Here is a 13,653-nt window from a genome sequence, read left to right as displayed (position 1 = left end):
GATTTGTTCTGAGTAGGGCCATTTATCATAACAAAGCAAGTCTGGGTATTTTGGGGAGACTTATACACCATTTGGGGGAAATTTGGAGCAAATCATGGTCCATTCATACAACAAAGTAGTCTGCATCCATTTCACATGACATTTACAAAGAAGGAGTGTTTAATGACATGAATATTTGTGGCATAATATTGAGGGAAGGTGGTGGCATTTTCTCTCTCTCTCTCTCTCTCTCTCTCTCTCTCTCTCTCTATATATATATATATATATATATATATATATATATATATCTGTGTGTGTCTGTGTATGTATATATGTAAATATATATGTTTTATGTATTTACATATTTATATACAGATATAATTATATATACATAGATATAAATGTATGTTTATATAGATATAGATATAAAAGACTAGATAAAAATAAACCAAAATTTTAAGTGATTATTTCTGTATTAGTATCTTTAAAGTACTATTTACATTTTTCTGCATTTTGTAGATTTTCCTTAAGAGATACATTTTAGTGATTAGACAAATAAGAGACATGTATGTTAAAGTTGATGATAAAAACTAAAATCCATATAAAATTCACATTTAGGTAATTTTCTGAATAATGGAAAAATGTTACAATTTTTCTCTCATATGGAGATGTTGCCAAAATATATAATATCATGTGGAAATTTTTCATCAGAAACCTTTATACAGAATGAATCTGATGGTGAAAGTGCTAACCCTTTGGCATCCAGAGAATATAAGTAGTACAGGATAAGGAAGTGTTAGTATACACTGTAAAGCCACTGTTGCTCTGCATGGCATGGTACTGTAATGGCATTCTGTTATTTTTCTGTTTTGATTTCCTCCAGAATCTCCAGACATAAAACAAAGATTATTGATTGTGTTTGCTTATTTACAGGTCTCCAGACAGTGGGGATATTCCGAGTAGGAAGCTCAAAAAAGAGAGTGAGACAAGTAAGTGAAAGGTCAAGAGTGTATTGTCCATTTCATTTGACTTTTAATTGAATTACCATGTGCTAGTTCAAGTTTATGCACATTCCCTTCTGAACATATTTTATGTACCCTCTAATTGATTATAGTATAATTTAGTTCTAGGAGATAAAATGCAACAACTCAGAAGCTCAGAAAAGTTGTTACAGAGTCAGGATCAAGCAATTGAAAGAAAATGTGTAGAAATGTCCATGCCATGTTCAGTCAAAGAAAACCGTTTGATAAACATCTTACTGAAAGTGTAAAAGCAGGATATTCAGAGAGTACCTAATCAGTAAGTGATAGTAAGTAGAAAATGATTGTGCCTGTTTTTACTAAAATGTGACATAAAAATGTCATTAACATTCTCCTCACATAAGATACAATGTATATGCATTTATTCTTTCAAGATTCTTTTTTTTCTTTTGTTTTTGTTTTTTTCTTTTGACTTTTCATTTATTTATTTATTTATCTTCTGTGGTGCTGAGAATTGAACCCAGTTCTTCACACATGCTAGGCAAGTGCTCTACAACCGAGCCACAACCCCAGCCCCCAAAATAATTCTTAAGCTTCCACAGAACAATTGATTTCCAATTCTTTTATCATGAAACCATAGTCCTTGGTTTCCCTCAGCACTATACAACATTCTTGCAACAGAAGTTTGATATTCGACTGTCAAGAATAGGTTCCTATGATCATACAGGTCTCTGTGTTAATGATGGCTTCATAAAAGGCAAACCATCCTTTGAATCCTTTGAAAAAATAGTTCATTTGTTAGTGAAACAAAATTTAAATGGTATTTTCCCCTCTGTTGGTTCCAACAGAAGGAAATAAGGAACTCACCAACTCAAAAAAAGGCCAAATATAAACAAATTTCAGTGGATGGAACTGATGAAATTATATTTGTTTATATTATCAAAAGTAATTGAAATAAATGCCCCTAATTTTTTGTCAAGATAAAAAGCACTTTCAAAAGTAGAAACTCTTTGATTGGTTTGTGTTTTTATCCTTAATGGTCACACAAAAGATTATTAAGCAACATTTATATTTCACAAGAGGACTTGCAAGAAAGAAGATAGTATTGTAACATTTCCTAGACCTCTCACCTGTGCAGAACTGCAGAATATTTTCACAAATATCATCTCAATAAATCCACCCACCAGCTATGAAAGTCGCCCCCCTCACCCTCTTCTATTGAGGCTTAGATAAATTTAGAATGTCAATTCAAAAATCACACAATTTAATTAGTCACTCTTACTTTATTGGCCAACTCTTTGAACAGTCCATTCTTTCTGCATGTGTGTGCTCAGAAAAGAAACATGTGTCTCTATGAGCACTGTTGGAGTAGTGCTGATGGAAGCCCTCTCTATTCTACCTTCCTGACACTCACTGATAGTGAGTTGTCTGGAATCACTGACCAATTCAGGATAGTGGTGGGTAGTCACATCAGGTAGACAAATAGAGAGTGCCAGAAATTTTTCATCAGTCATATCTTGATCCAGTTAAAGGAGAATCTTTGCATGGAGGCTTATTTAAGGATTACCCAATAAAATCGAATTGGTGGTTCCTTAGAACTAGATTCCAAGTATGCAATATGTTCTAACTCACTCACCATTCTACTTTATTATACCACTCCTTAGCACTCTGAACTTTTTTTTCCCAGAACACTATTTTAAAAAGAATAGCTAGGACTGGGGATATAGGTCTGTTGGTAGAGTGCCTGCCTCACATGCATAAGGCCTTGGGTTCAATCCCCAGCAACACACACACACACACACACACACACACACACACGAATACTCTTTATCACTTTGTCTCAACTAGTCTGAGAGATGGAGAAGGGTAGGAATATGTCTTTATTTATAGACTTAGTATAAAAATTAAGGCAGGGAATCCTTCTGGTAATTGACAAATCTAAGATAGCCTTTGTTTAAATTTTGTCATCTTTTAAGCCTTAGTTACAAATATCAGGGTTTTTAGTTTCATTATTTGCAGAATAGTCTTCTAGTTTTCTTGTTGAGTATCTTAATAAAATATAAAAATTCCAACATATCAGAATTAGTAACATGCATAACGAGTGTACAATAGGTTGATTTCTCCTTCTCATAATTACAATTAACCCAAGTTCTCTTCTATCCCTTAGCCCTTCCTCCCAATACTCTGGTTGTGATTTTTGAACCCCTTGCTTCCATCATTAACAGGAAATGCACAGATAGTTTTATTTAAGAAGACATTTAAACTTGTATATGTATATTTAGTCATGGGAATGTGTATGTGCGTATATGTATGTATATTTACATGTAGTCATGGATATAAATACATATATATTCATAGCCAGGTTGTGTAGACTCTGAGGATCAAAGCATTATGTTGTTTACTTTTCCTTCTTGGGGTCTGTGCAGACTTAATACCAGATATTACACATCAAAACATTTCTTTTGGTGGACTCTGAACATTGAGGTATGTTATGTGACTGCCACTTGAACCATTGTTTTTCCAGTTACGTGAGGAATTTGACCGTGGGATTGACGTCTCTCTGGAAGAAGAGCACAGTGTTCATGATGTGGCAGCCTTATTGAAGGAGTTCCTGAGGGACATGCCAGATCCCCTTCTTACTAGAGAGCTGTACACAGCTTTCATCAATACTCTCTGTACGTAGTATTTGTGGGAAAGTATCCCTGGAATACTGGGATGTCCAGCTCACTCATGAAATGTGTTTGCCAATAACTGTTTTTGTCCTTATTCATCAGTCTCTAATGAAGGTGGTATTTGGGGAATTTTCTGAGGTTTACTCTAGGTAGAATTATCAAGAAGAATTTGCAATAAAACAAATGGAAATAGTCAAGAAGAATTTGGTATGCTTTCAAATGACCCCCAGGACAGGAAAAGGTGCTATAAATTGAAGCTTGGAGTACCAGTGAGAGAACACATTGAGTCTGTGCCTAAAAATGAGCTGATAATTCTAATACAAGGAAGAAGGAGTCGAAGAAAGCAGAAGGAGGAAAGTGGGCACAAAACATTTCAGGGGAAGTAAGATGGCATAGCTCAATTTCAGGACTTTTAATGTACCTGCTTCTGGGGCTGCAGATAAAGACTCCATGGAGGTCTAGGGAGAGGAGAGATAGGGCAGAGCTGTGTCATCCTGCATACACGTCTTCCTCCAGTGCTTTGATTCAAAAGGGATCACAAAAGAACAACAAAACCGTGTCTTTGTGATATGTCTCAGGTATTACCAAAAAAAAAAAAAAAAATCTGTCCCTTGTGTATTTCTCAACAGGAAATGACCTCAAATCCATTATAAGTTCAAATTTCAGAACATCTACCAAATCGAGGCCATTGTTAGTAAATATTTACCAATAATAGACTGAAATCCATTAAATCAGGATGAGTAATGCCAGAGAAAGGAAAGAGATGAAAGTAAGAGGAATAGAACCGCCTTTCTCATGAAGTCTCTAGATGTTCTATTTCCCCAGGTCTAATTGTTCTTTCTGTCATAGAACCTTATGACAAAATTGCTAAAGTAATGGGAGAAAGGTGAAGGCATAAACTGGCTTTCCTTGGTAACTTCTTTGTTAAGTCAGTTGAAAAGAGGTCATTCCTCTTCCCTTCCTTCTCTGTGTCTGAACCATGTGGGCTCCCCTTGTTCTCACTTAGAGCAATTCTGTCTGCCTTTCATAGTGTTGGAGCCAGAGGAACAGCTGGGCACCTTGCAGCTCCTCATCTACCTTCTACCTCCCTGCAACTGCGACACCCTCCACCGCCTCCTACAGTTCCTTTCCATCGTGGCCAGGCATGCTGATGACAATGTCAGCAAAGATGGGCAAGAGGTATGGACCCCTTCACTTCCATGGATGCTGTGACTCTTCCTTTCTCCTGGTTTTTAAAAGGGCAATCCATTAATATGGCCATCAGTTGAAGAAAATTACACCTTCCATCTCTGACCTGTCTATAAAGAAAGAAATCAATACAAAATCTTCTCTGGAGGGCAGTCCCTAAACGCACATTAGCCTCCTTGTATGCTTCAAGGATGCTTCCAAGTGAGACTGTCATTTTCCATGATGATGCTTTACTCAAGACCCTGAATTTTTGTTTGTGAAGAGAAGACAAACAATGTGCTATAGAGGTGGTTGCAATCATGTGAAAGTAGAGCAGTGGGGGTGAGAGGAGGCTACCAACCTTGTAACTGGTTTGGTCTGATTCTTTAACTTGGAGCCCAAAATTCTTTAACTAACATCCCCTTCTTACTCTGTTAGTTTGTCTCTGGGGGTCTCATCTGTACTAGGAGCTAGAAGTCCAGAACTTCACTGAGAGGAGTCTTTTTTCTCCTTAAAACTCCCCCTTAATAGGGATTTGCTGAATGCAATAGAGAGTCTGTCTTCTTCCAAACCAGATGTAGAGGGCAGTGGAAGGTCTAATCTTTGCTGTTGCATCTCAATGTCACATAGTGTCAACTGATAAAGGAAGGTTAAGCATAGTCCCACAGACCATTTAGGCATGTTCTGGTTGAACCTAGATACAACTCAGGCCACAGTGATTACCTGATCTGAGGTTTGTGGCTTTATTTTTTGTTTGGTCACACTCATGCTTCAAAATGTTTTTCAAGATTTTTTTTTTTTTGGTTTCATCCTTGGACAAAGGAAGTGTTGGTTTCTATTTTAAGTGGCCTACTAGCAGTTACTCTGTTTAATCTTCACTTTCACAAAAAAGCCCTTTCCCCTCTGATCCCATGCAGTCAAACATCTCCTTGCCATCAGATTTCCCAGGAGGGCTCAAACCCTTAAATATACTAACTTAACATGCACTGTTAATCAACAAGAAGAAGCTACAGCCACCCCAAATTTACTTAATCATAGGAACTTTTATTTAAATAACTGTTAAACAGAGCTCAGCTATATTGTGGATTCAGTTCTGGTCTTGTCAAATTTAGTTCCCAAAGTAGATGGTCATATGCATTTTTTCACTCTAATCTAGAAAAGCAATTCTGCATTTCTCCTCCCCCTCCTCCATGTGAGTGTGAGAATGGAACTTTCCTGAGTTAGCCATTTATCTCGATGGGAGTTATAATTAGTGAAACCCCTGCTAGCTTCAGGTTTCATAATATGACCCTGACACCTCATTTCAGCATACACAGCTCTTTAATGGAAGTACTATAATTCTCATAATTGTTACGTAGTTATATTACCTGTCTGGGTGTCAGCCTTTATCTACTGACGATTTAACAGAAAATGTAGAGTCATCTGCCTGATAACTAGGTAAAGACAGACCATGTCAGAAGGTACACCCGTTGCCGCTGTGACATTCCCTATGTGCTAAGTGAGAAGAAGAAGGTTGGGTCTCAGGTGATTAATAATGCATTTAGGAAAGTGAAAAGTCAGTCAAACTTTCTACAATATTGCCTATTTTAGAATTATTTTCCATTCCAAAGCTGAACAAGACTCCATTGCCTATGATCAAATAAAACATTATTTGATAGGTATAAGAAACTTACCATGTTGTAATACCAGCTACAATTTATGTCTCTCCTCCCACGTGCTGGCTTAGTAAATATATTTATATAAAATATTTATGTGTACACACATACACAAACACACAAGGAAATTCTAACAGGCAAAAGAGATATCATTGTCTACATATTTCAGGGTGGCAACTTAGGGCCAAAAGGGTTAGGTAAGTTACCCAGCACCTCACAGGGAACCTTCACTAAGGGTCATGCAAGTGGCACATTTATACATTTCATCACTCTGAGGAGGTGTCATGTACCTAATGGTCACTGTAGATTTGCAGAGTTATTAGGACAATATCCTAGCAGATGATAGTAAAATATCATGAGGAAGGCCCTCCTTTTTCTAATTCACACAATGTTGTCATAATGGCTAGTGGTCAGATTGATTTTATGACTAGTAAATGTCCAGCTGTGCTTCAAACCCAAGCCATTCTAACTTACTGAGAAAAGAAATGTAAACTAGGATTTAGAAGAAGTAAACTGAAATTCTACTGAGGGTACATCTCAGGTTCTTATAGCTTCTGCATGATTGATATTTGGCACCAAGTATTTTTTCTTGTGGATGCTGCCCTGTATGCTGTAGTTTGTTTAGTAGCATCCCTGGCCTCTACATATTAGATAGCAGTAGTAATATGCCCCACACACAAGCTGTAACTGCCAAAAATATGTCAAACATGCCAAGTCTCTACTTGGGTTGAGAGGAGTCAGAATTACCCCTGATTGTGAAGCTCTGGTGGTTCTATAATCCACTGACTATGTGTCCTTGGACAAATCTATTTGCCTTCCTAAACCTGTATCTTATCATCTAAACTCAGGGAATGTAAATTCCAACTAGGAGCCAGACACAGTGTGCACACCTATAGTCCCAACTACTTGGGAGGATGAGGCAGGAAAATTGATTGAACCCAGAAGTACAAGATGTAGTAAGATTCTATCTCCAAAAAATAAATTCTTTTCAGGCACTAAACAGTGTATTAGGCCTAATTTGCTTTAAGTAATATAAAAATATCCTGGTAACAATAAATTTGTACAAAGAAGCAAGGGATCATGAAGGTTTCCAGACACTCTTGGACTAAACCTTGCATCAAAATGAAGGACTAATAGCCAATGATTAAAATAAGAACATTATTGAAACATAAGAACATTATTGCTTCCCTGAAGAGGTTTGAAGTCACATGAAAGCAAACAGCCAGTGCAGCCATCTTGGACTCAAGTAAACACTACAGAGAAGAGTCAGTACTGAGAAAACAAGAGGAAATTGGGCCATGTTCATAGAGTAATTCATTCCTCTGTTGGGTTAGGTGATTGTTTCTACTAAGACCTGAATAATTGGAAGGCTTTGGTAACAGGTGATATAATTCATGCTGTAGATTTATTTGAGACAGGGAGAGAATGAGTTAGGAAGCTTTTTATCAATAGCAATACAGAAAACAGCAATTCCTTTTAAAAATGTTTCCATTTAAGGATGATCTTGGTATTTGAGTCTTGTATGTCCTGAGTACCTTCCCTGAGTTCCTCTAAACCAGTTATTGCCATTTAGGAATTTTTCCAATGACTGTTCTGATATGCTGTGGCATCTAGGGGGTGCGGGAGAGGTGAGGACACAAGGTAGAGTTAGGGAATGCAGTGCAAAGTCACTGTCAAAATTCAGAGAAGGAATGAACATGGACCAGAAGAGTTAGGAATGGCTCCATGTAGGAGACAGAATGTAAGCAACATATCAAAGGGTGCATAGGGATTGAGTAGATGGACCACATAATCATGGCATAGGGTTAGGAGTTAGCTAAACTCCTTGAGTGCAAGTTAAGGGTGGGGATAGAAAACAAAGAAAAAGTTTTTATGTTTAAAAGATTTTAGTTGGTTTGGCATGAGCAGGAAGAGAACCCCAAATGGGCAGACTAGAGAAAGGCTGCAAATCTAATTATAAAATAAGGTCAAGAAACAAAGCATTTTCCAACTTATCTTACCAATTTGTTAGTTTATATTATCCAGTTGTTGTTGTCACTGTTTTATGGATTACAAAAAGGAAGAGAACTAAACCAGATTGTCAAGTAGCCCTAAAGCTCACACGTGCTCTGTCAACACCTTGCTGCATGACCTTGTTATGATGAAACAAAGGAAGAGGAAGGAGCTGGGGAAGGTCTAAGCTTCCTCATCTATAAAGTGAACATAACATTTCCTTTCTAGTAGGTGCTTGAAATCCAATACACCATTAGCTGGTGGGACTTGAAAGATATCTAAAAGAAGGCATGAGGAAAATTATTTACTAATCAACCAGTGCTTTTCTTGAAGCAAAAATAGTGATATTTTATTGAATTGTGGTGTTTTGCTCTCTTGTTTTATTCCATTTTGTTTAGTTTGCTATTTTCTTTGCCACTTAGTAAAAAGAGAAATTCCCAAATCTAAGAAATATTTCATTTCTTCTAGAAACAATAGAATAGAAACAAAATTGAAACCTCCAGAGCATTGGTTTTTCAGAGAATCCAAGAACCCCCTGGCATTGCATGGAAAGCGTGGTGTGAATATGGGCTCGTGTGGTGAGAGAGTCCATAGTTGGCATAGAGTTCTCAAAGGGTTTATATACAAGGCAAAAAAGAACCAATGTAGAGCTGAAATGACTGATCTTTGAGGAGGTAAATGCCTCTGGGAAGTGGTAAATTGGCTTTGGAACTTTGGCAGGATCAGTGCCTGCCTTGCCTCTGCCTCCTCCAGCCCAGCTTTAAAGCTCATTTTCCCCATCTCCCCATGCCACAGCAGGGTCTGCCAAGCCTACAGCTAACTTGAGGAGGTGCACTCATGTGACAGAGTATGAGGCCACCTGGAGTGAGGCCAATAGCATCCCTTCTTACTGCACTGACTCCTAGCTCTAGCTCTGGGGCCACCCCATCTATAAAATAAAGACAACAGCAGCTGCTTTGGAAGCTTATACTAAGAAAGAGTTGAAATAGTCTGTGCAAAGCCCCTATCCCAGAGTCTGTACACACTAAACTTTTAATAAATGTGAGCTATTTATATGAGGCTTAGAAAATGATCCAGGTGGCTTATTTAGTGAAGATAAAAGTTTTCCTTGTATTGGCTGGCTGATTAAATAATGCAATAATGTCCTGGCCTCCAGTGCATGTACTATCTACCTAGACATACCATATATGTACATTAAAATATAGGCTGAAACATGGGGAGCAAGGGTGGAAGATGTCTGGGAGCAAATCCCCTTTCCAGTTTAAATAACAATAAAGCGGAAAAACAAAGCAAAACCAAAAAGTGGTAACAAACCACAGCAGCCTGGTCTGCAGCTGGAATCTATGTGCAATTTTACAGACGGATTGTATTGCATTCCCAGAATAGCAACCAGAGAAGGATAGAGCGGAAACAGAACTCTGGATTGTCCTTGTACTAAACATTCTTTTAAAAGAAAACAAAATCTTCCATTTGTTAATGTTAAAAATGGAGAAAACCCTAATATTACTTTAAAGTGGGGAGGGGAAGCACTAAATTTGCCTCTGAGTTCTAAATGGAGGAATTTGAAAATGACACGGATTTGATTTTATCCTTAACCATGAATTTCCAGGAAGAGAAATGAAAACTTGTCAAGCTTTACATCAACAAGATAAAAGAAAAAAAAATTAATAAATGAATGATTTGTTTTTCTTCCAAGAGAGAGAGAGAAATGGAAGGTTCTGTGTTTATTGCACAGAATAATTTCCCTTGGCAGCAAATCATTTACCTGAAAACGGCCTCACCTTCTAAAAATAAAGCAAGCCGTGTGTCACACTAGAGTTGCTGGACAGGTGGCCAGCAGCTCTGTGCTCGACAGGAATTGGGCAAAACTTGGGGACCTTCATCTCAGCTGTTCGTTAAGACTCATGAATTCTATGCTGACACCCATGTACATCTCAAAGGCTGTGTATATCTTCCCAGAGAAAACATCCTTACCCTCAATAGTCCTAAATTTTCAGCTAGAATTGACAAGAGAAATAAAAATTCACACTGACCAGTAGTTCTCAACTAGGGGAAATTTTGTCCCTCAGAGGACATATGGCCATGTTAGGAAACAACTGGATGTGGAGGGATACTGCTAGCATTTAGTTGACTAAGGCCAGTCAACATTCTGCCATACAGCGCAGCCCCTGCAGCAAAGATTTCTGATCCCAAATGTCACTAATGCTGAGGTGGAGAAACCACAGCCTAGAGAAACTTACCCAGATTCTCTCTCGTATATGAAAAAAAGAACCAAATGAGTAAAAAGAAGTTCTAGGGATGGTGTTGTAGCTCAGTGGTAGAGCAATTGCCTAGCATGTGTGAAGCACTGGGTTTGATCCCCAGCACCACATAAAAATATAAATAAACAAAAGTATTGTGTCCATCTACAACTAAAAATTTTAAAAAGGAAATTCTAAGCCTTTAAATATTCTCCTATCTCTTATTATAATTCAACTTATAGGAATTACTCCTAAGACAGTACTCAGCCAATCTCACAAAGCATCTTTGTGAGTACACTATTTTTGTACCATTTTTAATAATAACAGAACATTGAAAACAGCATAAATATCTATTAGTTGGCTGTGGTTAAAACAAATCAGGATCTATTCATGCAATAGGATACTAGGAACCAATAAAGGTCTAAAAGAGGACTGTTTTGAAATTGACAGATCAATGAAATATATATTTTAAGAGAAAATAAGCAAGGCACAAAATAATACATTGAAATATATATATATATATATATATATATATATATATATATATATATATATATATATATTTGCACAGAGAAAAGCATCTGAACAGTTGGTTCTTGGAAGTGATGAAATAATTATGGGCATGTGATTTCTATATGCTTATTTTGCTTTCTACTTCTTGATGTATCAAATATGAGTCATTTTTTATACTTCCAGCTAAAGAGTAGTTCCTTTCCTTTACCATGTATTCCCCTTTAGCTGCTCCCATCTTTCTCCCTCCTTCTCCATGAGACCTTTTTGAAGAAAGTGTCTCCATTCACTGTTTCTACTTCTTGCCACACCATCAAAATGGCTCTGAACTAGGCCATCAGAACCACCAGAGTTCAATCTAGAGGGGAGCATAATACCTTGGTGAACATCTACCACAGGGGATCACACACTTGGAATTCCCCTAGGATTTCTTTTCAGGCACAGGTTTCTCTTATTCTGACCCAGTCTTGGCCTGCTTCATCAGGTGCTCCTTAAGGTTGTTGAAGTCTAACAAAATCGACCTCAGACCTCCATGTTCCTTGACTACTCTATTTCCATTTTTTTTGGTTTGTTTCTTCAAACATGGAATCGTCACCCTCAGCATTATCCCTCTCACTTTCTCTAACTCAATAATTTTGGATGCCTCTCTTCACCCCTACTTCTTCCACCTTAGTTGAAAAGCTAACCACTGTAACCTAGATTGTGGTGGTGTGTCTCAGGTATTCTCATTCCATTGCATGTGCCATTCCCTGGGCCATAGATTGTTAGTTGAAAGATGCAGCCTTTCCTGCAACACCCCCTGCTGCACTGAGCTTCCTGACACTCCTTAATGTATTTTCCATGCTTTTGTCATTGCTTATGGTGTTTATTATGAATATTGCCCCCTGCCCCAGATTCTCTGCTTTTCAGCCCAGCAAACTCCATTCTTCCATCTAGATGTTGTCCAAATACTGCTACCTCTATGGTAGTATTCCCATGGATTCTGGAGCTGACAGCTTTGTACTTCATGTTCAGTACCTGAAAATGATAGGCTTATTTCCTTCCTAGAATGTGAGCCCTTTAAAATAAGGGCTGTACTATGATTGTTGTCGGAAAAAAAATTAAATAGTATCCATGAAAAATTCCTAGCCTGGGATAGGTGCTGATTTGGATGGATCAATAAAAACATTATGGACTGATGGGAAAAGGGGTGGATGAAGAGATGGATGGGTGAATATCAATATTTTTTAAGTATAGACAGGATAGAAATTTTATATAGTACCAGTTTCATAATAAACACCTTGAAATTGCAAATTTTTATTCAATATGTTTTTGAACTCTGAGCTTCAATCCAATATATGAGACAAAAGGAAAATGATGGTACCTTTCATGGATTCTGACAGAGATGATATTGTTCTTGCAGGGAAAAAATGGAAAAGGAAATAACTTTCTTTGATTGAATCATCCAGTATTTTGAAAAGCAAACAAAACTACAGTCTTTGTATTCTCTTCTCCAATAGGTCACTGGGAACAAAATGACATCTCTAAACTTGGCCACCATATTTGGGCCCAACCTGTTGCACAAACAGAAGTCATCGGACAAAGAATTCTCAGTCCAGAGCTCAGCCAGAGCTGAAGAGAGCACGGCCATCATTGCTGTGGTGCAGAAGATGATTGAAAATTATGAAGCCTTGTTCATGGTAGGTGGCCCTTATTTGGCAGAACATCTTAGTAAACTGCCTTTTGATTGCCTCTGGTGACATAATGAAACACAAATTCACTACCTTGTGGTTTGTAATGCTGATTGTTGAGTGAATTCATTGGAAGTTAGACAGTTTTGGTAGGAATAGAAATTTTTATAACATGATATTACTGTAAGTTTTTGATTCCATGTTTAAACAAACATTCCCTAATTATAAATTTCATTTTGTTGTGCCCTAAACAAGAATCATATTTTGGAGTCATTTAATTATTCGTAAAACAGTGATCCTTGTTCAAAATATTGATAAAACCCTTCTCTTTGGAATTCTGTCTGTGGTCCTTGTGAGTTCATGTGTTCATGAATATGTATCATCCTCAGTGACAGTACCTTCTCCAGGGTCAATTTTGACATTCTGTGTCCTGTATGAAGCTTCACCTTTCCTTCCTGTGTCCTTCCCATGCCTTTTTTCTGTCTCTTGAACCCCATTGCTGTTCTTATTGATGTTTATCTTATTCAACATTGTGTTACGGTCATTTGTGACCATTTCCCCTAGTAGATTATAAATGCATTTAAAACAAGGGCTGTGCCCTTGTTATCTCCTCTCTGTATCCTCTGTACAGTTTTGGAAGGCCCTCCATCTGGCAAGCACTCAATAAATATTTTTTTGATTTGTATTGAATTACCAGTTCCTGTTTTCCTTCATAAAATTGCATTGCTTGCTCCAGCTTCCCTTGAAACATTAGAACAAATGCCAATTCTCTTCTATTTCTGTTCTCC

The 13,653-nt window shown here is 37.5% G+C and overlaps 1 protein-coding gene across 2 annotated transcripts in view; it reads left to right on the top strand.

Moving 5' to 3' along the window:
• Window positions 1–13,653, top strand: part of Arhgap6 (Rho GTPase activating protein 6) — a 457,476-nt gene that overhangs the window by 416,107 nt on the left and 27,716 nt on the right. For both annotated transcript variants that reach the window (XM_027946510.2, XM_071606523.1), the window contains exons 6-9: window positions 913–968; window positions 3,484–3,634; window positions 4,662–4,810; window positions 12,695–12,874. In XM_027946510.2, coding sequence (XP_027802311.2) covers window positions 913–968; window positions 3,484–3,634; window positions 4,662–4,810; window positions 12,695–12,874 — 536 coding nt within the window. The remainder of the gene's footprint in view (window positions 1–912; window positions 969–3,483; window positions 3,635–4,661; window positions 4,811–12,694; window positions 12,875–13,653) is intronic.

The sequence above is a fragment of the Marmota flaviventris genome, chromosome X (genome assembly GCF_047511675.1).
Source record: "Marmota flaviventris isolate mMarFla1 chromosome X, mMarFla1.hap1, whole genome shotgun sequence".
Lineage (NCBI taxonomy): Eukaryota > Metazoa > Chordata > Mammalia > Rodentia > Sciuridae > Marmota > Marmota flaviventris.
The sequence above is the reverse complement of the archived record's forward strand: the minus strand, read 5'-3'. Positions and strand labels throughout refer to the sequence as shown.